The sequence below is a fragment of the Tachyglossus aculeatus genome, chromosome 2 (assembly GCF_015852505.1).
Source record: "Tachyglossus aculeatus isolate mTacAcu1 chromosome 2, mTacAcu1.pri, whole genome shotgun sequence".
In the NCBI taxonomy this organism is placed as follows: Eukaryota; Metazoa; Chordata; class Mammalia; order Monotremata; family Tachyglossidae; genus Tachyglossus; species Tachyglossus aculeatus.
In genome coordinates, this window is record NC_052067.1 from 7,528,966 (window position 1) to 7,550,367 (window position 21,402).

Below are 21,402 nucleotides of genomic sequence, written 5' to 3' on the forward strand. Positions count from 1 at the left end.
AGTAAGTAGTCAATGAATATGCTTTTTCTTAGATTATGAGCCCCTCGAAGCCCAAAGACGATGTCTAATCACACGCAACCTTGGAATATTTTCACCTTAGCCTTTCTCCAACAGAAAGGGTGGGGAAAGCCCAAGGAAAACACTAACTATAATCTGCTATGGTGCCTTTAAGGATGAGAGAAAAATTCAGTGGCAGAATTTGTCTATTAGTCAATTTTATTCAATTTGTTAGTTTTGTGGTCAAACCCTGAAACTCCTCCAGATCCACAGGGAATTTCATGAGGCTTCTCCCTCTGGTCTGGAATGTCCTCCTTCTTCATAAATGACAGACAATTACTCTCCCCACTTTCCAAGGCTTATTGAAGGCACATCTCTCTCCTTCAAGAGGCCTTCTCTGACTAAGCCCTCTAATGCCAATCTACTCACTCCATCTCATTTATCTCACCTCCTACCACTCGCTCTCCTCCTGCCTCTGGCCTGGAATGCCCTCTCTTCTCAAATCCGACAGACAATTACTCTCTCCCCCTTCAAAGCCCCTCCAAGAGGCCTTACCTGTCTTAGCTTTCATTCCTTTTTCTCCCACCCCCTTCTGCATCACTCTGATTGTCTCCCTTTATTCAACCCCTACTGTCAGCCCCACAGCATTTAGGTTCATATCCATATTATACTTGTTTCTATCAACATCTGTCTCCCCCTCTAGACTGTAAGCTCGTTGTGGGCAGGGAATGTGTCTGTTACATTGTACTCTCTCAATAATAATAATAATAATAATAATAATAATAATAATAATGATGGCATTTGTTAAGCACTTACTATATGCAAAGCACTGTTCTAAGCACTGGGGAGGATACAAGGTAATCAGGTTGTCCCACGTGGGGCTCACAGTCTTAATCCCCATTTTACAGATGAGATAATTGAGGCACAGAGAAGTTAAGTGACTTGCCCAAGGTCACACAACTGACAACTGGTGGAGTCGAGACTTGAACCCATGACCTCTGACTCCCAAGCTTGGGCTCTTTCCATTGAGCCACACTCTAAGTGCTTAGTACAGTGCTCCTGCACACAGTAAGTGTTCAATAAATATGATTGATGGTGGCTTAACTGAGAATTAAAAGTAAAAAAGACGGCAATGTCTTTCTACCTCCATTCACAATCCACCAACACATCCATTCAGCGTATCATAAATCCAGGGGAAACTTCCATTCATTCAGTCCTGCATTTATTGAGCACTTACTGTTTTGAGCACTCCCTATACTTCAAATCCCAGCAAAACATGGTTTCCAAATTTTCCAATGAAATGATGTATTAGAGACTCACTAGAAAAATCAACATGAACTTGTGGAAAGAAATTGGACCTGGGAGTGAGAGGATTCCAGCTCCACCGCTTGTCTGCCGTGTGACCTTGGGCAAGCCACCTAACTTACCTGTACCTCAATTCCCTCATCTGCAAAATGGGAATTCAATACTCGCTCTCCTTCCCACTTAGACTGTGAGCCCCATGTGGGACAGGGACAGAATCCGATCTGATTAACCAGTATTTACCAGCATTTAGTACAGTGTATGTTACACAATAAGTTCATAACAAATGCCACAGTTATGATCATTGTCATCATTTGGATTGCTCCTTAGTGATTACCAGACTCAGTAATTCTCAAGAAATGAAAGTACTACATTTGAGTAATAGCAGTGGGCGAATTGCTTGAGGATTCTTATCCAAATCTTCATGACCTAAACTAGTGATTGTTTAGGAGAAATGCAATGCACTCCCTGGCCCCTGTGATTTGGTACCTGGGAGAAAAGGAGACAGATCACACAAATAGTCATCTCAATGGGTGGTTGGTGCTGCATTTTTCCCTTTTTGTTTTATAGCTAGACATAGCTGAAAGAGCAAGACAAGTAAGCCAGTTTCTTCCCAAGTGAGTCAAGGAGTTGGACTTTTTTTTCCCCAATACTAAGTGAAGAGTTAATTCCCTCAGCTTAGCCAATTGGCAAGGTTGACTTGCATGGCACAAAAACAATATTATGCAACAATACAACAGCCAACCTGGTAATCGGTACTCTTGTTAAGAACACAAGACAGTAAAAGTGACTCATGCCTTTCCTTTATGTTAGTAATTTGGAACCCGGCACAGGGAAGATATAAGCTGTTTATTCCGAGCCTGAAGTTCTCAACCCAGTAATGTGACAGCCCCAGAAGTTACTAAGTAACATTGCATCATCCTTAAAAATTGCCACAGCTACTGATGGGAGCTGCCTCGTTATGTAATTAAAAGGTAAAAGATAGCACAAAGTGGGAAAGACAGTTATTTCCACAGAATAAATTGTTTTCTTCACAAGCGAAGCAGCATGGTCTAGTGGGAAGAGGATGGAACTAAGAGTCAGGAGACCTGGGTTCTAATTCTGGTTCTGTCACGTTGCCTGCTGGGAGGCCTTCCTAGGCCATGTTACTTAACTTCTTTGTGCTTCAGTTTCCTCATGTGTACAGTGAAAATTAAATGTCTGTTCTCCCTCCTGCTTTGACTGTATGCCACCTGTGAATGTTATTATTTCACTTACCGAGAGCTTAGCACAGTGCTTGGCATATAATAAGTACTTAACACATATCAAAATTAATAATACCATTTTTCCTTGATCAGTGGTAATTACAGAGCGCTTACTGTGTGCAGGGCACTGTACTAAGCACTTGGTAAAGCATAATACAACAGAGTTGGTAGACATGTTCCCTGTTCACAATGAGCTCACAGTCTAGAGGGAGGAGGCAGACATTTACAGATATAGTAAATATAACTGTGGTATTTGTTAAGCACTTACTACATGCCAGGCACTGTACTAAGTGCTGGGGTGGATACAAGCAAATCAAGTTGGAAACAGTCCCTGTCCCACATGGGGCTCACAGTCTCAATCCCCATTTTACAGATGAGATAACAAGCACAGAGAATAATAATAATAACAATAATGATGGCATTTATTGAGCGCTTACTATGTGCAAAGCAGTGTTCTAAGCACTGGGGAGGTTACAAGATGATCAGGGTGTCCCACGGGGGGCTCACAGTCTTAATCCCCATTTTACAGAGGAGGTAACTGAGGCACAGAGAAGTCAAGTGACTTGCCCACAGTCACACAGCTGACAATTGGTGGAACGGGAATTTGAACCCGTGACCTCTGACTCCAAAGCCCGTGCTCTTTCCACTGAGCCACGCTGCTTCTCAGCGTGGCAACATGACAAAACCAGAATTAGAACTCAGGTCTCCTGACTCCTAGTTCCGTCCTCTTCCCACTAGACCATGCTGCTTCGCTTGGTCTGAAAACATTTTATTCTGTGGAAGTGAAGTGACTTGCCCAGGGTCACACAGCAGACAAGTGGCAGAGCTGGGATTAGAACTCGGGTCCTTCGGACTCCCAGGCTTGTGTTCTATCCACTAGGCTACACTGCTTCTTGTGGCATAGTGGATGGAGCCTGGATCTGGGATGTTGCTGTCTGTCTTCCCCTTCTAGACTGTGAGCCCGTTGTTAGGTAGGGACCATCTCTATATGTTGCCGACTTGGACTTCCCAAGCGCTTAGTACAGTGCTCTGCACACAGTAAGCGCTCAATAAACACGATTGAATGAATGAATGAATGAATATGCACACTAGTGCTGCAAGGCTGAGGGCAGGGGTGAATCCCAAATGCCCAAAGCACGCAGATTCTTGTGCAATCTGCATAATCTCGAGTTCTTATTTTTTCAGTGCTTACTACAGTGCCTGGCACATTGTAAGCGCTTAACAAATACGATAATTATCATTATTCATTCATTCAGTCGTATTTATTGAGTGCTTACTGTGTGCAGAGCACTGTACTAAGCGCTTGGGAAGTACAAGTCAGGGTATTATTATTATTGTTATTTAAAAGTGTACATTTCTCACCCTGCATGGAAAACTGCTCCTAGCATCTTTGGCAGAGTGGTAAGTCAAAAGAGGAAAAGGAGGTGATTAAATGAGGATAAATAGGGTAAAACAGAAGGGGGAGACTTGAAAAAGTCACTGTTAATAATAATAAAGCATTTAGTAAGCACCTACTATGTGCCAAGCACTATTCTAAGCACTGGGGAGGTTACAAGGTGATCAGGTTGTCCCACGGGGGGCTTTCAGTCAATCCCCATTTTGCAGATGAGGTAACTGAGGCCCAGAGAAGTGAAGTGACTTGCCCAAAGTCACACAGCTGACAAGTAGCAGAGCTGGGATTTGAACCCATGACCTCTGACTCCAAAGCCCATGCTCTTTCCATTGAGCCATGCTGCTCCTCTTCTCCAGAATTGCCCTCTGGAAATATGAAAGCCCATGCTACTAGGTAGAAAAAAATACCAGTGGAAGAATGCCCTTGTCTTGGCATGTCAGAAGTCTTTCTTCCTTAGTGAAACTGACTAATACATGAATTTACTGGAGGGTAAATTTTTATAGCTGCAGGGAGACTATGGATATGGAGGCCGGTAACTAACCTGATGGCTTCTGATGATTCAGAACAGGTAATGAAGACCCATCTTTCAGATGAGGAAACTGGGGCCCAGAGAAGCCAAGGTTGCCCAAATAGACTAGTGGCAAAGTGGGAATTAGAATTCAAGTCCTCTGACTCCGAGACCCATACTTATTCCACTAGGCCATGCAGTTATTGTGTGGGTGTTTCTGGAGGGATCAATCGTATTTATTGAGCGCTTACTGTGTGCAGAGCACTGTACTAAGCACTTGGGAAGTACAAGTTGGCAAAATATAGAGACAGTCCCTACCCAACAGTGGGCTCACAGTCTCTTTCCATGCACAAAGGGCACAGAAGTCTCACCCACAAAAGTGCCCGGTTGAGATTGGGAAAATCTGGCAAAGATTCCTGTTCTCAAGAAACTTGTCTACCAACTCTGTTGCATCTTACTCTCCCAGGTGCTTAGTACAGTGCTCTGCACGGAGAAGCAGCATGGCTCAGTGGAAAGAGCCCGGGCTTGGGAGTCAGAGGTCATGGGTTCTAATCCTGGCTCTTCCCAGGAGGCCTTCTCAGACTGAGCCCCCTCCTCCCCCTCCCCATCCCCCCCCTGCATTACCTCTTTCCCCTCCCCACAGCACCTGTGTATATGTATAGATGTTTGTACATATTTCTCTATTTACTTATTTTACTTGTACATATTTATTCTATTTATTTTATTTGGTTAATATGTTTTGTTTTGTTGTCTGTCTCCCCCTTCTAGACTGTGAGCCCGCTGTTGGGTAGGGACTGTCTCTATATGTTGCCAATTTGTACTTCCCAGGTGCTTAGTACAGTGTTCTGCACACAGTAAGCGCTCAATAAATACGATTGAATGAATGAATGAATGGCAGCTGTGTGACTTGGGGCAAGTCACTTACCTTCTCTGTGCCTCAGTTACCTCATCAGTAAAATGGGGATTAAGACTGTGAGCCCCACGTGGGGCAAGCTGATCACCTTGTATCCCCCCACCCCCCAGGGCTTAGAACAGTGTCTTGCACATAGTAAGCGCTTAACAAATACCATCATTATTATTATTGTAATAAGCACTCAAATACTATTGATGAACTGATTCTCATGCTGAGCCCATAAAGAAGTTTCAGGGTGTCTTTGGTGGTGAAAACCCAAGATGGTATATTATTCTCTCCACTGAAATCAGCCTCAGAACAACAGGTTGCTAAGTGGTATAGTTAATTCAACCTTTCTTCCTGATTAATAGTTTGACAAATAGGGCGAGAATACAAGATTGCTTGGTAATATCCTATTCTCCTTGTATTTCTGGTTGCATTAGGACCTAAAAATGGCAAAGCCATCAACACAACAGGGAACACTGGGTCTGGGTTTGGAGGTGGGCAGGGAATGGGTCAGTTTATTGTTGTATTGGACTCTCCCAAGCACTTAGTACAGGATTCTGCAAGTAGTAACCACTTATACATGAATGGAAGGTGAAGTCAGGTCTACCAGTTTCAGCTGGTCAATTGTATATATTCAGCGCTTACGGTGTGCAGAGACTGCACTAAGCACTTGGGAGAGTAGAATATAAGAATAAACCTGACACATTCCCTGCCCACAACCAGCTTGAAGTCTAGAGGGAAAGACAGATTTTGATATAAAGAAATTACACTCGGCCTTTCCAATCTCCCTCACCTGCAGATGGGGGAAATCGACAATCCCGTCTGCTTCCTGGAAGAAGGTGATTCAAGAGATCTGCAATGGGGTTGAACTATGCAGCAGTATAAAGTCCAAGAACTAGCATGCAGGGCAGGAAAGCGCTTAGTACAATGGTTTGCATAAAAAAAACACTCAACAAACATGATGGAATGAATGAGAGAGGGGAAGGTGGAAACTATCAGCTCCTGGAGAGCAGAGTTTGGGTCAAGCAGCTCTACTGTATTGTGTTCTCCCAGCCACTGCATGCAGGGCTCTGTTCACAGTAAGTGCTCAATCTATGGTGTTTATTTTTCTTAATGCTATTTGTTAAGCACTTACTATGTGCCAGGCACTTTACAAATCTCTGAGGTAGATGTGAGCTAATCTGGTTGGACACAGTCCCTGTCCCGGATAGGGCTCCCATTCCCCTACAGGTGAAGTAAACTGAGGCACAAAGAATAGCAAATGACAATAATAATAATAATGGTATTTATTAATAATAATAATGATGGTGGCATTTATTAAGCACTTACTATGTGCAAAGCACTGTTCTAAGAGGTTACAAGGTGATCAGGTTGTCCCACGGGGGGCTCACAGTCTTAATCCCCATTTTACAGATGAGGTAACTGAGGCACAGAGAAGTTAAATGACTTGCCCAAAGTTACACAGCTGACAATTGGCGAAGCAGGGGTTTGAACCCATGACCTCTGACTCCAAACTCCAAAACCCTCTGACTCCAAAGCCTGGGCTCTTTCCACTGAGCCACGCTCTCCTAGCCGTGGGCAGTAGCAGAAAAGTTGTGATAAAATGACATCCTGGGTGAATGCTCCCTCCTGTCCCCCCAAGCGATCAATCAATTCATTAAGCTCTTTGTAGGCAGGAAACCTGTCTACTCATTTTGTTGCATTGTATTCTCCCAAGCATTTAGTGCTGTGCTCTGCTCCCAGTAAGCGCTCAATAAATAAACTGCACAGAGAAGTAGCATGACCTAGTGTACAGAGCTCAGGCCTGGGAACTGCGCTATGCACAATAAACACTCAATATATAATAATAATTTTGGTATTTGTTAAATGCTTACTGTGTGCCAAACACTGTTCTAAGCATTGGAGGAGATACGAGGTAATCAGGTTGTCCCACGTGGGGCTCACAGTCTTAATCCTCATTTTACAGATGAGGTAACTGAGGCACGGAGAAGTTAAGTGACTTGCCCAAAGTCAAACAGCTAAGTGGTGGAGTCAGGATTAGAACACATAACCTCTGACTCCCAAGCCTGTGTTCTTTCCACTGAGCCACTGCTTCTCTTATTAAGCACTTACTATGTGCCAGGCACTGAACTAAGCACTGGGGTAGATACAAACAAATCGGATTGGACACAGTTCCCCATTTTACAGAGAAGGGAACTGAGGGGCAGAGAAGTTATGTGACTTGCCCAAGGTCGCACAGGGGGCAAGTGAGGGAGTTGGGACTAGAACCCAGGTCCTTCTGATTCCCAGGCCTGTGCTGTCTACACTAGGTCATGCTGCTTCTCTGTGCAGTTTATTTATTGAGCGCTTATTGGGAGCAGAGCACAGCACTAAATGCTTGGGAGAATACAATACAACAAAACGAGTAGACAGGTTTCCTGCCTACAGAGAGCTTAATGAATTGATTGATCGCTTGTGGGGGACAGGAGGGAGACAGCACCCCAATTTTTGCTGCCTGTTAACTCTCTAGTTTCCCCTAGCAGCATCCCCACACCTTTCATTTCAATCTACGTCTGAGGACTATATATGAGGACTGTATATATGTTTGTACATATTTATTTCTCTATTTATTTTACTGTACATATCTATTCCATTTTATTTTCTTGATATGTTTGGTTTTGCTCTCAGTCTCCCCCTTTTAGACTGTGAGCCCACTATTGGGTAGGGACTGTCTCTATATGTTGCCAACTTGTACTTCCCAAGTGCTTAGTACAGTGCTCTGCACACAGTAAGTGCTCAATAAATATGATTGATGATGATGATGACGATGACTAGCTGCCTGGAGTCTTCCAGGCAGCGTGGCTCAATGGATAGAGCACAGGCTTTGGAGTCAGACATCATGGGTCAGCTCTCTCCCCCTCTCCACCTTACCTCCTTCCCCTCCCCACAGCACCTGTATATATGTATATATGTTTGTACGGATTTATTACTCTATTTTATTTGTACATATTTATTCTATTTATTTTACTTTGTTAATATGCTTTGTTTTGTTCTCTGTCTCCCCCTTCTAGACTGTGAGCCCACTGTTGGGTAGGGACCATCTCTATACGTTGCCAACTTGTACTTCCCAAGCGCTTAGTACAGTGCTCTGCACACAGTAAGCACTCAAATACGATTGAATGAATGAGTTCAAATCCCAGCTCCGCTAATTGTCAGCTGTGTGACTTTGGGTAAGTCACTTAACTTCTCTAGGCCTCAGTTCCCTCATCTGTAAAATGGGGATGAAGACTGTGAGCCCCCCCGTGGGACAACCTGATCCCCTTGTATCCTCCCCAGCACTTAGAACAGTGCTTTGCTCTGTTCTAAGTAAGCACTTAGTAGTAAGTGCTTTATAAATGCTATCATTATTATTATTATTATTATTATTATTCTGGGGTTTTCAGTGTGCTCTCACCATACCCTATAGAACCAGAAACATGCTCACTCCAAGGGCTGCAGATGAGTGGGTTTTACTAGAGTACACAGTAAGCACTCAATAAATACGATTGATTGATTGATTTTACTCTCTTACTTTCTAGATTACTTGCATACCCACACAAATATCCTTACGTGCATGCACATATGCTAACATACACATATATTCAGAGAAACAGTATGGCTCAGCGGAAAGAGCACAGACTTTGGAGTCAGAGGTCATGGCTTCTAATCCCAGCTCTGCCTATTGTCATCTGTGTGACTCTGGGCAAGTCACTTAACTTCTCTGTGCCTCAGTTACCTCATCTGTAAAATGGGGATTAAGATTATGAGCCCCACGTGGGACAACCTGATCACCTTGTATCCCCCAGAGCTTAGAACTGCTTTGCACATAGTAAGCGCTTAACAAATACCATCATTATTATATAGACAAACTCTTTGTGGGCAGAGAACATAATGATCACCTCTGTTCTACTGTAGTCTCCCAAGCACTTAGCACACAGCTCTGCACACAGTAAGCACTCAGTAAATACCACTGATTGACTGATTGCACATGGCTTAATGGAGAGAGCATGGACCTGGAGTCACAAAGACCTGGGTTCTAATCCCAGCTCTGCCACTTGTCTGTTGTATGACCTTGGACAAGTCACTTCACTTCCCTGTGCCTCAGGTACCTCATCTGTAAAATGGGGGTAAGAGCGAGAGCCCCATATGGGACTGTGTCCAACCTGATTATCCTAGTGGTTAGAACAGTGCTTGGCACATAGTTGGTGCTTAACAAGTACCATAATTATTATCATTAATATCTAACAGCACTTAGAACAGTTCCTAGAACAAAGTACTAGCTTAACAAATGCCATTAAAAAAAATAGATCCTTCTTTCACACAAAGGGAAAACTATCTGGGGAGAGGGGAGATTGTTTTTTTACTGCTGAGACATTGTAATAATAATAATTGAGATATTTTTTGTATCTACCTATTTTGGTACATCAGAGATTGAAGTATTGGTTAAATTCTTTAACTAGGCGCTAAACATAGTGCTTAATCCTGGGGAAGCAGCAAGGCCTAGGAGTCAGAAGGGTCTGGGTTCTAATCCCTGTTCCTCCACTTGTCTGCTGTGTGACCTTAAGCAAGTCACTTCACTTCTCTGGGCCTCAGTTACCTCATCTGCAAAGTGGGCATGAAGACTGTGAGTTTATGTGGGACAGGGACTGAGACCCATCTTTTTAGCTTGTTTCTAACTCAACACTTGGACCAGTGCTTGACACATAGTAAGCACTTAAATACCATCATCATGATCATCATCTCAAGTTTAATTGGACTGGTCGTACTTCCTGGCCTCTAAGGGGCTCATGGTCTGAGGAGAAAGGAGAAGAGGTATTTAATCCCCATGTTGAAGAAGAGGAAACTGAGGCCCAGAGAAGTGAAGTGACCTGCCCTAAGTGACCCAGTAGGCAAGTAGCTGAGCTGGGACTAGAACCCAGGTTTCCCAACTCATCATTTGCTCTTTCCACTGGACCACACATTCCTGTATCATCTGTGTGATCACTGAAGAGGTAATGACTCAATGTTTCCTTCATACTTTAAAAATGATGGCAACCAGACCAATTTAAAAAGTGTATAACAGTCCCTTGTAAATATCATGTTCCACTAAGCCCTGGCAGAGCCGGGTAGAGAAATGGCTCAGGAGAATCAACAAGAGAAAATGAATAGATAGAGCCGACTAGGATGTGCATCTTACTTAAAAATAGACTATCCATTAAGAAACCCAATTAAAGAGCGAGGTTCAGTGATTAACACATCAATAAACTTCAAGAAGGAAAGCTCGGGAGAATAAAATTTGAAGATTATCCATACTAGTGGTGTGTTAAATCAGGAGATAGGGTATCCTGCCCACCCATCTCAAAGTACATGGCATAATCCCAACCCCCCTTTCCTTTCCCCACCCCTTTATTCTCTCTTTTCTGAGAACAGCGCTGAAAAGAAAATGACTGGAAGCACTAAAGAGAGTAAGGAATATATTTTCTCTCTCTCCTTTCTTTCTTTGTTTTTCTCTCTCTCTCCATATAAATATATCCCCTCTCAGGGTCACACCTGGGGAGTTTCCAGTCATCTACCAGTCTCGATCATGGGAGGGAGAGTCGAGCAGAGGCCTGTCCATCCCATTCCTAGCTTGGCTAGTGGCAGCATGGGAGAAAGTCAAGCACAGAGACGCAAGTTGACAGTGGAAGGAGGCAGTGGTAAACCATTTGCAGATTTTTACCAAGAAAACTGTATGGATACACTATCAGAACGACGGCAGATGGAGGTGGGGCCTCTGGGAGGGATGTGCCCATGGTGTCACAGTGGGTCAGAGACAACTTGACAGCATAAGGCAAAAATACACACACACACACACCCCTACAGTGATACACGGGAGAAAGTAATACACCTAGGTATCTCCTTCAACTCTGTGGGACTTCCTACACCATAAACTATAAGCACTCTTCCCACTGACAGAGACACCACCCTTGATTCAATTTGTTTGTTTTTCTTTTAATAGTGTCTGTTAGCTAGGCACTGTACTAAGCACTGGAATAGAAACTAGTTCATCAGGTCGGGCACAACACCTGTCCCACATGGGACTCACAGTCTTAATCGTCGTTTTACAGATGAGGTAAATGAAACACACAAAGAAGTGTCTTACCCACGGTCACACAAGCAAAAAAGTGGTGGAGCCGGAATCGGAACCCAGGTCCTTTGACTTCCAGGACCAAACTCTAACCATTAGGTGACACTGCTTCTTGCTTTGGACAGTTCACCAGGACACAAGGCCAACTTGAGAAGTAGCATGGCATAATGGTAAGAGCACAGCTCTGGGAATCAGGGAATTTGGGTTCTAATCCCAGCTATGGCTTTTGGCTGCCGGGTGACCTTGGGCAAGTCCCTTAATTTCTCTGTTGCCTCAGCTTCCTCATCTGTAAAATGGGGATGAAATGCCTGCCCTCCCTCTTCCTCACATCATAAGCCCCAAGTGGGGCCATCTAATCTAAGCAGTGTGGCTCAGTGGAAAGAGCCCGGGTTTGGGAGCCAGAGGTCATGGGTTCTAATCCCAGCTCTGCCACTTGTCAGCTGTGTGACTTTGGGCAAGTTACTTAACCTCTCTGTGCCTCAATTCCCTCATCTGTAAAATGGGTATTAAGACTGTGAGCCCCACATGGGACAACCTTGATTACCTCATATCCCACCCCCCAGCAACACTGTGACCCCTACATGGGACAACCTTGATTACCTCGTATTTCCCCCCAGCACTTAGAACAGTGCTTGGCACATAGTAAGTGCCTAACAAATACCAATATTATTATTATTATTAATGTGGTTATCGAGTACTGATCCCAGCACTTACTACAATGGTCAGAACAGAGCAAGAGCTTAAGAACTATTGTCATTTCCCTCTACCACCCGAGCCTCAGGTAATCAGGGTTTGGTATTCAAAAGCAGGCAATCGCTCTACCTAGGGGCTTCAGAATTACAAGGCTACACTGAACCCCACATTTGAAGAGACAACCGAAGGATGCGGGATAGAGTTTAAACACACAGTGGAAGAGGAGGCAGGGCTCACACAACAACAACAACGCTGAGTCACACAGTGGAGACAAGTAAGGCCAGGGGGGCCGGGACACTGGAGGTCTGTGACCAGAGGGGCTGGGGCTCAGACTTCAGCAATTCCCCTTTCCTCAGATTAATCAATCAATCAATTGTATTTATTGAGTGCTTACTGTGTGCAGAGCACTGTACTAAGCGCTTGGGAAGTACACATTGATCTCTGTCCCTACCAGCCATGTCTCAGCATGAGTCCCCAAAGGCAGTTCCCGAATACCTCCTTAGGACTATTCTGCCAGAAGGCAGAAAATGCAAACCCCAGCAGCTCAGAACCCCTAAAATGCAGCTGCCCCAAAGAACTTCTTTCTGTGCAACCTATTGTCACCTCACTGAAGAACTTGCTCAGCTACAGCCCCAACTTTCTGCTTAACGTCCATCTCCCCCTAAATAATAAATAAAAATAGTAACTGCGGAATTTGTTAAATGCTTACTATGTGCCAGGCACTGTACTAAGCACTGAGATAGAGGCAAGCAAATCAGTTTGGACCCAATCCTTGTCCCATGTGAGGTTCACAGTCACAATCCCCATTTTACAGGTGAGGGAACTGAGGTCCAGAGAAGTGAAGCGACTGGCCCACGGTCACACAGCAGACAGGTGGTGGAGCCAGGATTAGAACCCATGATCTTTTAACGTCCAGACCTGTGCTCTAACCATTACATCATGCGGCTTAAGGGCAGAGATCATGTCCTCCTACTTCTCAAGTACATGGTCCAGTATTCAGCACACAGTAGATACTCAGCAATAGTAGTCATATTATTAAGGATTTACTTTGTGCAAAGCACTGTATTCTCCCAAGTGCTTACTACAAAGCCCTGCATGCAGTAAGAGCTGGATGGATGGAAAACTCATCCTCTAGATTATAAACTCATCCTGTAGACTGTAAACTCAATGTGGGCAGGGAACAGTTCTACCAACTCTGCTGTATTAGACCCTCCAAGCCCTTAGAGCAGGGCTCTGCACACAGTAAGAGCTCAGTAAATACAATTAAATGAATGAATCCTCATCATATTTATTTAGCGCTTACTGTGTACAGAACACTATACTAAGCACCCAGGCCAAAACACAGAATAAATACCCAGAAAATATGAAGTTACTCTATATACAGAAAAGCAGCTTGGCTCAGTGGAAAGAGCACAGGCTTGGGAGTCAGAGGTCATGGGTTCAAATCCCAGCTCCGCCAATTGTCAGCTGTGTGACTTTGGGCAAGTCACTTAACTTCTCCATGCCTCAGTTACCTCATCTGTAAAATGAGGATTAAGACTGTGAGCCCCACATGGGACAACCTGATTACCTCGTATCTCCCCCAGTGCTTAGAACAGTGCTTGGCACATAGTAAGCATTTAACAAATACCAAAATTATTATTATATATTTAGTGTTTATTGTGCACAGAGCACTGTAATAATAATAATAATAATAATTGTGTTTGTTAAGCACTTACTGTGTGCCAAGCACTGCTCTAAGCACTGGGGTAGATACAAGGTTATCAAGTTATCCCACTTGACGCTCACAGTTTTAATCCCCATTTTACAGATGAGGTAACAGGCACAGAGAAGTTAAGTAGCTTTCTTGAAGTCACACAGTTGTCAAGTGGTGGAGCCAGGATTAGAACACACATCCTCTGACTCCCAAGCCCAGGCTCTTTCCACTAAGCCATGCTGCTTCTCTATAATTATGGCATTTGTTAAGCGCTTACTATATGCCAAGCACTGTTCCAAGCGCTGGGGTAGCTACAAGGTAACAGGCTCTCACCTGAGGCTCACAGTCTTAATCCCCCTTTTACAGAGGAGGTAACAGGCACAGAGAAGTTAAGTGGCTTACCCAAGGTCACACAGCAGACAAGTGGTGGAGCCAGGATTAGAACCCACATCCTCTAACTCCCAAGCTTGTGCTTTCCCCTGAGCCACGCTGACTTGGGAAAGTACAATACGACAGAGTAGATGGACAGTGAGCCTATAGTCTAGGGGGGAGACAGATATTAACATATTACAGATATGGACATAAGTGCTATGCGGCTGAAGGAGGAGCAAATAAAGTGTCCAAATCCAAGCACAAGGGCAACATAGAAAGGAAGTGGGAGAATACTTTTGATGAGGATCACAAATGGCACAGATTATGTCGGAAAGAGCACTGAGAGCTGAGCTTATGCTCCTTTGCAATGACAAATCATCATTTTCTTCCCAACGGGTCTTACCTTTTCTTCGCGGTGCTCTCTCGGAGACAATGACAAGGCATCTTTAATAGGACGTCACCTTAAGCATGCAGCAGGGGCCATCACTGTTGCTTCCAACTCCCCGGTGAGTGGCTTTAAAGTAGCTCTGAGAGGCTTCAAGCCTCCACCTGCCTCTGCCAGCCCTCCCCCCTGAAGCTGCCCACCCATAACAAGGGGGTACGTAGCTCAGAGCTTCAAGAAAACATCCCCACTCTTAGGACAATCTGCTGTTCCTGCAGCTCTCCTCACAGCTGTTGCCTTACACTCTTTTTTTTTCCCTGCCGGCATGGTTTCTCCAAGCCCAGCACCTGCACTGTGAAAATTACATAGCCCAGGTTGTTCGTTCATTACTGAACAATGTACTGCCCATATGTGCTCAGGCCCCCGTCCCTCCCCCCGACCCCCACAAACTAAAAAACTCCTGTCCCACTCTCAGCTGAAACTATTTTACTTATCCGCCCACATCCAATTCCCAATTTTGAATCAATCAGAAGTATTCATTGAGAAGCAGCATGGTCTAGTGGATAGAGCACAGACCGGGGAATCAGAAGGTCATGGATTTTAATCCTAACTCTACCACTTGTCTGCTGTGTGACCTTAGGCAAGCCACCTCACTTCTCTGGGCCTCAGGGACCTCATCTGTAAAATAGTGCTTTGAGCTCGATGTGGGACAGGGACTGTGTCTTAAACTGATTAACTTGTATCTACCCCAGTGCTTAGAACACTACCTGGCATAATTATTATTATTGAGTGCTTACTGTGTGCAGAGAACTGTACAAAATGCTTGGGAGAGTACAGTCCAATAGGATTGGAAGACATGGTCATCATCATTATCATCAATCATATTTATTGAGTGCTTACTGTGTGCAGAGCACTGTACTAAGCGCTTGGGAAGTACAAATTTGCAACATATAGAGACAGTCCCTACCCAACAGTGGGCTCACAGTCTAGAAGGGGGAGACAGAGAATAAAACCAAACATACTAACAAAATAAAATAAATAGAATAGATATGTACAAGTAAAATAAATAAATAAATAAATAAATAGAGTAATAAATATGTACAGTCCAGGGTACACTTTCCTAGTACTCAGTTCTGTGCTCCACACATAAGTGCTTAATAAACAAGATTTTGACCATTATTTAAAATCAAATGCTTTGAGATGTGTGTTATTTTCTAGAGCTGTCCAGGGGACAGGTACAAGATCTCCCAAAACAACCTCCCTAACATCTTTATTGAGAGAATATAGTTAGAAAAAGAGGGGTGAAATGCTTGCAACCAATGTTAAATATGTTACAGAAAAAACCTCTTCCTCCTCTGTTTCTCAGTTTCTCTACCCCAAGGATGTTTCAGAATTACCACTCACAGTACAGTGCTCTGCCCACGGTAAGCCCTCAATAAGAACTAATGATTATTTCACACACTTCACCTGCAGATCTCATGAAAAGGCAGGTGGCAAATGAATCAACCTCATTATTGGCAGCTTTAGACCTGTTGAAATTCTGCTCTTGTTTTATGAAGACGGTTGCATTTTTCAACGGCTGTTTTATGAAGATACTGTGATCCCCCCCCCCCGCCCCCGCATTTTTAACCTGTGCTGCACATCACAAAATAGTGTGTGAGTAGCTCTTCTTCCACAACTTCAAAACCCTTTGTTTTTTAAGGGGTGAGAGAAAACTAGACTCAGACATTCTTCCCAGATGAGAAAGCATCATTTTCAATTAAGATATTATGGCCATTTGAAAGGTAAAAGCACTTCACGGGGTTTTTCTTTCCTTTTCTTTTCTCTACTTGAAAGGCAAATTCCTTTCATCTCCTCAATTCTCCTCCTTGAAATGCCTTTTCCCCTTTGTATTCTCCTGGCGTTTCCCTGGAAGCCTTTATTTGTCCCCTGCCGACCCACATAACCAACTCCTTCAGTTCAGACATCAGCAATTTCAGCAAGTTGTTGGAGGCTGATTTTCCAAGCGATTTTGTTTAAGGAGTCTGTTTTCCATCAGCTATAGCAAAGCTCCTGGGTTTCTGGCATGAGATAATCTGTTTGAAAATTACTTCAAGGCCAGTTTGTGTTTGGAAAGCGTGTTGTGAAGGGGAAGAGAGGGATTGGGGGTGAGGGGGGAACCAGTTCTCGCTTTCAGAACCTAAGGATAGTTTTCCTGCTGCTCACCTTCAAGAAATCTCTTAAAAGTTCAGCCTCCCCAAGGAATGCAAGAGAGGCTTCCTTGCAGCCTACCCAATGAGTCCCTGATCCTCTTCAACAGAGCAGAGGGAATCCAAACAGGATTTCTCACCTCCAGATGGGATTTAAATTCAAAGCAAGTTGGGTCAGGAGGATCCCTCCTCTAGTTTGGGAGATTTGGGGCAACAGGTTCCCTTCGCTGCCCACCCTCCCCTGCCCCCTGGGCCCTAGGCCGGACCATCAGTGGCTACAACCCGGTCCTGGGAGTCAGAAGGTCCTGGGTTCTAATCCTGACTCCACCACTTGTCTACTGTATGGCCTTGGGCAAGTCACTTCCCTTCTCTGGGCCTCGGTTCCCTCCTCTGTCAAACGGGGATGGAGACTGGGAGCCCCACGTGGGACAGGGAACTGTGTCCAACCCGATTAGCTTGTATCCACCCCAGCGCTTAGCACAGTGCTCGGCACGTAGTAAGCGCTTAACAGTAACCTTATAATTATTCTTATCATCCACCGAACGGTCAGCGAAGCAAGGACGGAAGGCCGGACGCCCCAGACGCTCCTAAGTTTCTCCCAGCCCCTCGGCCCTTACTGCAGCATGATGCGGGAGCAGAGACCAAACGCAGCCCCGGACGGAGGCGGACGGAGGTTGGGCGAGAGCTCGAGTCGCCCCCAACCCCCAACCCAAAATCGGCCCGGTTCCCTGGACCAACGGAGCCGGGACAGGTCGGCTGCAAGATGCTAAGCCTCCCGCCCTCCCTCCTTCCCCGCTGCCGGTGCCCAGACCCCTGCCCTCCTCCGTCCTTCATCCTCCCCGCAGCCGGTGCCCAGGCACCTGCCCTCCTCCATCCTCCCCGCAGCCGGTGCCCGGACACCTGCCCTCCTCTATCCTCCCCGCAGTCTGTTCTCCATCCTCCCTGCAGCCGGTGCCCAGACACCTGCCCTCCTTCCTCCATCCTCCTCGCAGCCGGTGCCCAGACACCTGCCCTTCTCCCTCCATCCTCCCTACAGCCGGTACCCAGACACCTGCTCTCCTCTATCCTCCCCGCAGCCTATGCCCAGACACCTGCCCTCCTCCATCCTCCATCCTCCCCAGCAGCCGATGCCCAGACACCTGCTCTCCTCCATCCTCCATCCTCCCCAGCAGCCGATGCCCAGACACCTGCTCTCCTCCATCCTCCCCGCAGCCGGTGCCCAGACACCTGCCCTTCTCCATCCTCCCCGCAGCCTGTGCCCAGACACCTGCCCTCCTCCATCCTCCATCCTCCCCAGCAGCCGATGCCCAGACACCTGCTCTCCTCCATCCTCCCCTCAGCCGGTGCCCAGACACCTGCCCTTCTCCATCCTCCCCGTAGCCGGTGCCCAGACACCCCTCCTCTATGCTCCCCCAGCTGGTCCTCCATCCTCCCCACAGTCGGTGCCTGCACACCTGCCCTCCTCCATCCTCCCCGCAGCTGGTTCCCAGACATGTTCCCTTCTCTATCCTCCCCGCAGCTGGTGCCCAGACAAGTGTCCTCCTCCATCCTCCCCGCAGCCGGTCCTCCATCCTCCCCGAAGCCAGTGTCCAGACACCTGCCCTCCTCCCTCCATCCTCCCCAGCAGCCGGTGCCCAGACACCTGCCCTCCTCCCTCCATCCTCCCCCGCAGCCGGTGCCCAGACACCTGCCCTCCACCATCCTCCCCGCAGGCGGTGCCCAGACACCTCCCCTCCTCTATCCTCCCCCAGCTGGTCCTCCATCCTCCCCACACAACTGCCCTGCTTCATCCTCCCCGCAGCCGGTGCCCAGACATCTCCCCTCCTCTCTCCTCCCCGCAGCTGGTGCCCAGACACGTGCCCTCCTCCATCCTCCCCGCAGCCGGTCCTCCATCCTCCCCGCAGCCGGTTCTCCATCCTCCCCGCAGCCGGTGCCCAGACACCTGCCCTCCTCCCTCCTCCCTCCCCAGCAGCCGATGCTCAGACACCTGCCCTCCTCCATCCTCCCCGCAGCCGGTGCCCAGACACCTGCCCTCCTCCCTCCATCCTCCCCAGCAGCCGATGCCCAGACACCTGCCCTCCTCCCTCCATCCTCCCCAGCAGCCGGTGCCCAGACACCTGCCCTCCTCCCTCCATCCTCCCCAGCAGCCGGTGCCCAGACACCTGCCCTCCTCCCTCCATCCTCCCCAGCAGCCGGTGCCCAGACACCTGCCCTCCTCCCTCCTCCCTCCCCAGCAGCCGGTGCTCAGACACCTGCCCTCCTCCATCCTCCCCACAGCCGGTGCCCGCACACCTGCCCTCCTCCATCCTCCCCGCAGCCCGTGCCCGCATCCTGCCCACCTCCATCCTCCCCGCAGCCGGTGCCCAGACACCTGCCCTCCTCCATCCTCCGCGCAGCCTGTGCCCACATCCTTCCCTCCTCTCTCTGCCCTGCCTGCAGCCAGGCAGGGCACCCGCCTTTCCGCGGCTGGCCAGTCGGTCCCCCTGATCCCCCTGCCACGGGGATAATCCCCTCCGGACCCGGCCACCCCTGACTGTCCCCCCGGAGATACCTGTTGTCCAGCTCCCGGCCAGGCCAGGCCCGCTCCTCGTCTGGACCATCTGACTGTGGCTGTGGGGGTGTGTGTATTTGTGTGTGTCTGTGTGTATTTGTGTGTGTGCGGGGCACGTGGGTGCCTGGCTCGTCTCTCTCTCTCTCTCTGTCTCTCTGTGTGGTAGGGAGGACCAGGGGCTGGGGGGAGGAGAGGAGGGGCGGGGGCTGCCCATCTCCTCCTCCTCCTTCTCCTCCTTCTCCTCCTTCTCCTCCCCTTCTCCCTCTTTGCCAGCCTGCCAGCCCACCTCGGGCTCCGAGGTCCGAAATCAAACAGAGCCCTGCCACGGCCACCCATCCGCTACCCCTCTCCTGGAGAGGCCCAGGAAGGATGCTCAGATGACAGTGCCAACCACTTCCTCCTTCAAAACCGTCCAAAACGCTTCCCCAACTCCCCTTCGCGGCTCTCCCCTGCCCCACATCATCATCAGCAAGAGTAGTCACTGACCGTTTACTGCGCGTAGCCCCCTGGACTAAGCACTTGGGAGAGGGCACTGTTACAAAATCGGTAGACACCTTATTATGGTACTCGTTAAGCACTTACTATGGGCCACATTCGGTAATAATGATGGCATTTATTAAGCGCTTACTATGTGCAAAGCACTGTTCTAAGCGCTGGAGAGGTTACAAGGTGATAGGTTGTCCCACGGGGGGTTCAGAGTCTTAATCCCCATTTTTACAGATGAGGTAACTGGCACAGAGAAGGGAATTGACTTACCCAAAGTCACACCGCTGAAAATTGGCGGAGCAGGGATTTGAACCTATGACCTCTGACTCCAAAGCCTGGGCTCTTTCCACTGAGCCACGCTGCTTCAGTACTAAGTGCTGGGGTAGACACAAGAGAATCAGGTTGGACATATTCCTGTCCCACGTGGGGCTCGCAGTCTTAATCCCCATTTTACAGATGAGGTAAATGAGGCAGAGGAAAGTGAAGTGACAAGCCGAAAGTCACACCACAGACAAGTGGGAGAGCTGGGATTAACAATAATAATAATGACATTTGTTAAGCACCATGTGCCAAGTACTGTTCTAAGTGCTGGGAGGGAGATGAGGTAATCAGGTTGTCCCACATGGGGCTCACAGTCTTAATCCCCATTTTCCAGATGAGGTAAATGAGGCACAGAGAAGTTAACTGACTTGCCCCAAGTCACACAGCTAATAAGTGGCTGAGTCGGGATTAGAACCTATGACCTCCGACTCCCACGCCCGTGCTCTTTCCACTGAGCCACGCTGCTTCTCAATTAGAACCCAGGTTCTTCTGATTCCCCCCTCCCCACCCCCATGCCCATGCTCTATCCATTAGATCATGCTATGTGTCACGTTCCCTGCCCACAACAAGCTTAGACTCTCCTCTTCATCCTCCTTCCCCTGAACCAATCAATCATCTTTCTTGATCATTTAGGCTCTACAGGACCCTCTACTTAGTGCTTGTGACATCGCTGCCCACAAGAAGCAGCGTGACATGAGAAGCAGCGTGGTTCAGTGGAAAGAGCACGGGCTTTGGAGTCGGAGGTCATGGGTTCAAATTCCGGCTCCGCCACTTGTCAGCTGTGTGACTTTGGGCAAGTCATTTAACTTCTCTGGGCCTCAGTTACCTCATCTGTAAAATTGGGGATTAAGACTGTAAGTCCCCCGTGGGACAACCTGATCACCTTGTAACCTCCCCAGTGCTTACAACAGTGCTTTGCACATGGTAAGTGCTTAATAAATGTCATCATTAAGAAGCTTACAGCCTAGAAGGGTAATCACATGACCTTACACTTCTCCCCACCTCTTTCCCCACATAATCCTCCTCCCCCCCCATCCCAGCTCTCCTCCTCCTCCTTCCACCTCCATTCTGACAACCCCATCATCTTCCTTCTATCCCATCCCCCTTTTCCCTACCTTATCTCCCTCTTCCCAATCCCCTTCCGCCTACCCACCTGCTCCATCTCCACTTCCAGTAGCAGCCAAACCCATTTTCCAGACAGATGACCAGGGAATGAGAGGGCCAGAATGGGCCACTTTTCTCATCT

General features: G+C 47.3%; 2 protein-coding genes across 3 annotated transcripts in view; one reads left to right on the forward strand and one right to left on the reverse strand.

Moving 5' to 3' along the window:
• LOC119939682 (basic proline-rich protein-like) overlaps positions 1 to 19,331 on the forward strand; it is a 35,633-nt gene extending 16,302 nt beyond the window's left edge. The window contains exons 4-6 of the mRNA XM_038759854.1: positions 14,657 to 14,733; positions 17,349 to 18,602; positions 18,768 to 19,331. Coding sequence (XP_038615782.1) covers positions 14,657 to 14,733; positions 17,349 to 18,602; positions 18,768 to 19,331 — 1,895 coding nt within the window. The remainder of the gene's footprint in view (positions 1 to 14,656; positions 14,734 to 17,348; positions 18,603 to 18,767) is intronic.
• The window catches only part of DGKB (diacylglycerol kinase beta), a 690,045-nt gene extending 670,566 nt beyond the window's left edge, over positions 1 to 19,479 (reverse strand). For both annotated transcript variants that reach the window (XM_038767652.1, XM_038767643.1), the window contains exon 1: positions 19,350 to 19,479. The gene's annotated coding sequence lies outside the window, so the exon portion shown is untranslated. The remainder of the gene's footprint in view (positions 1 to 19,349) is intronic.
• Between the last annotated feature and the right edge of the window lie 1,923 nt (positions 19,480 to 21,402).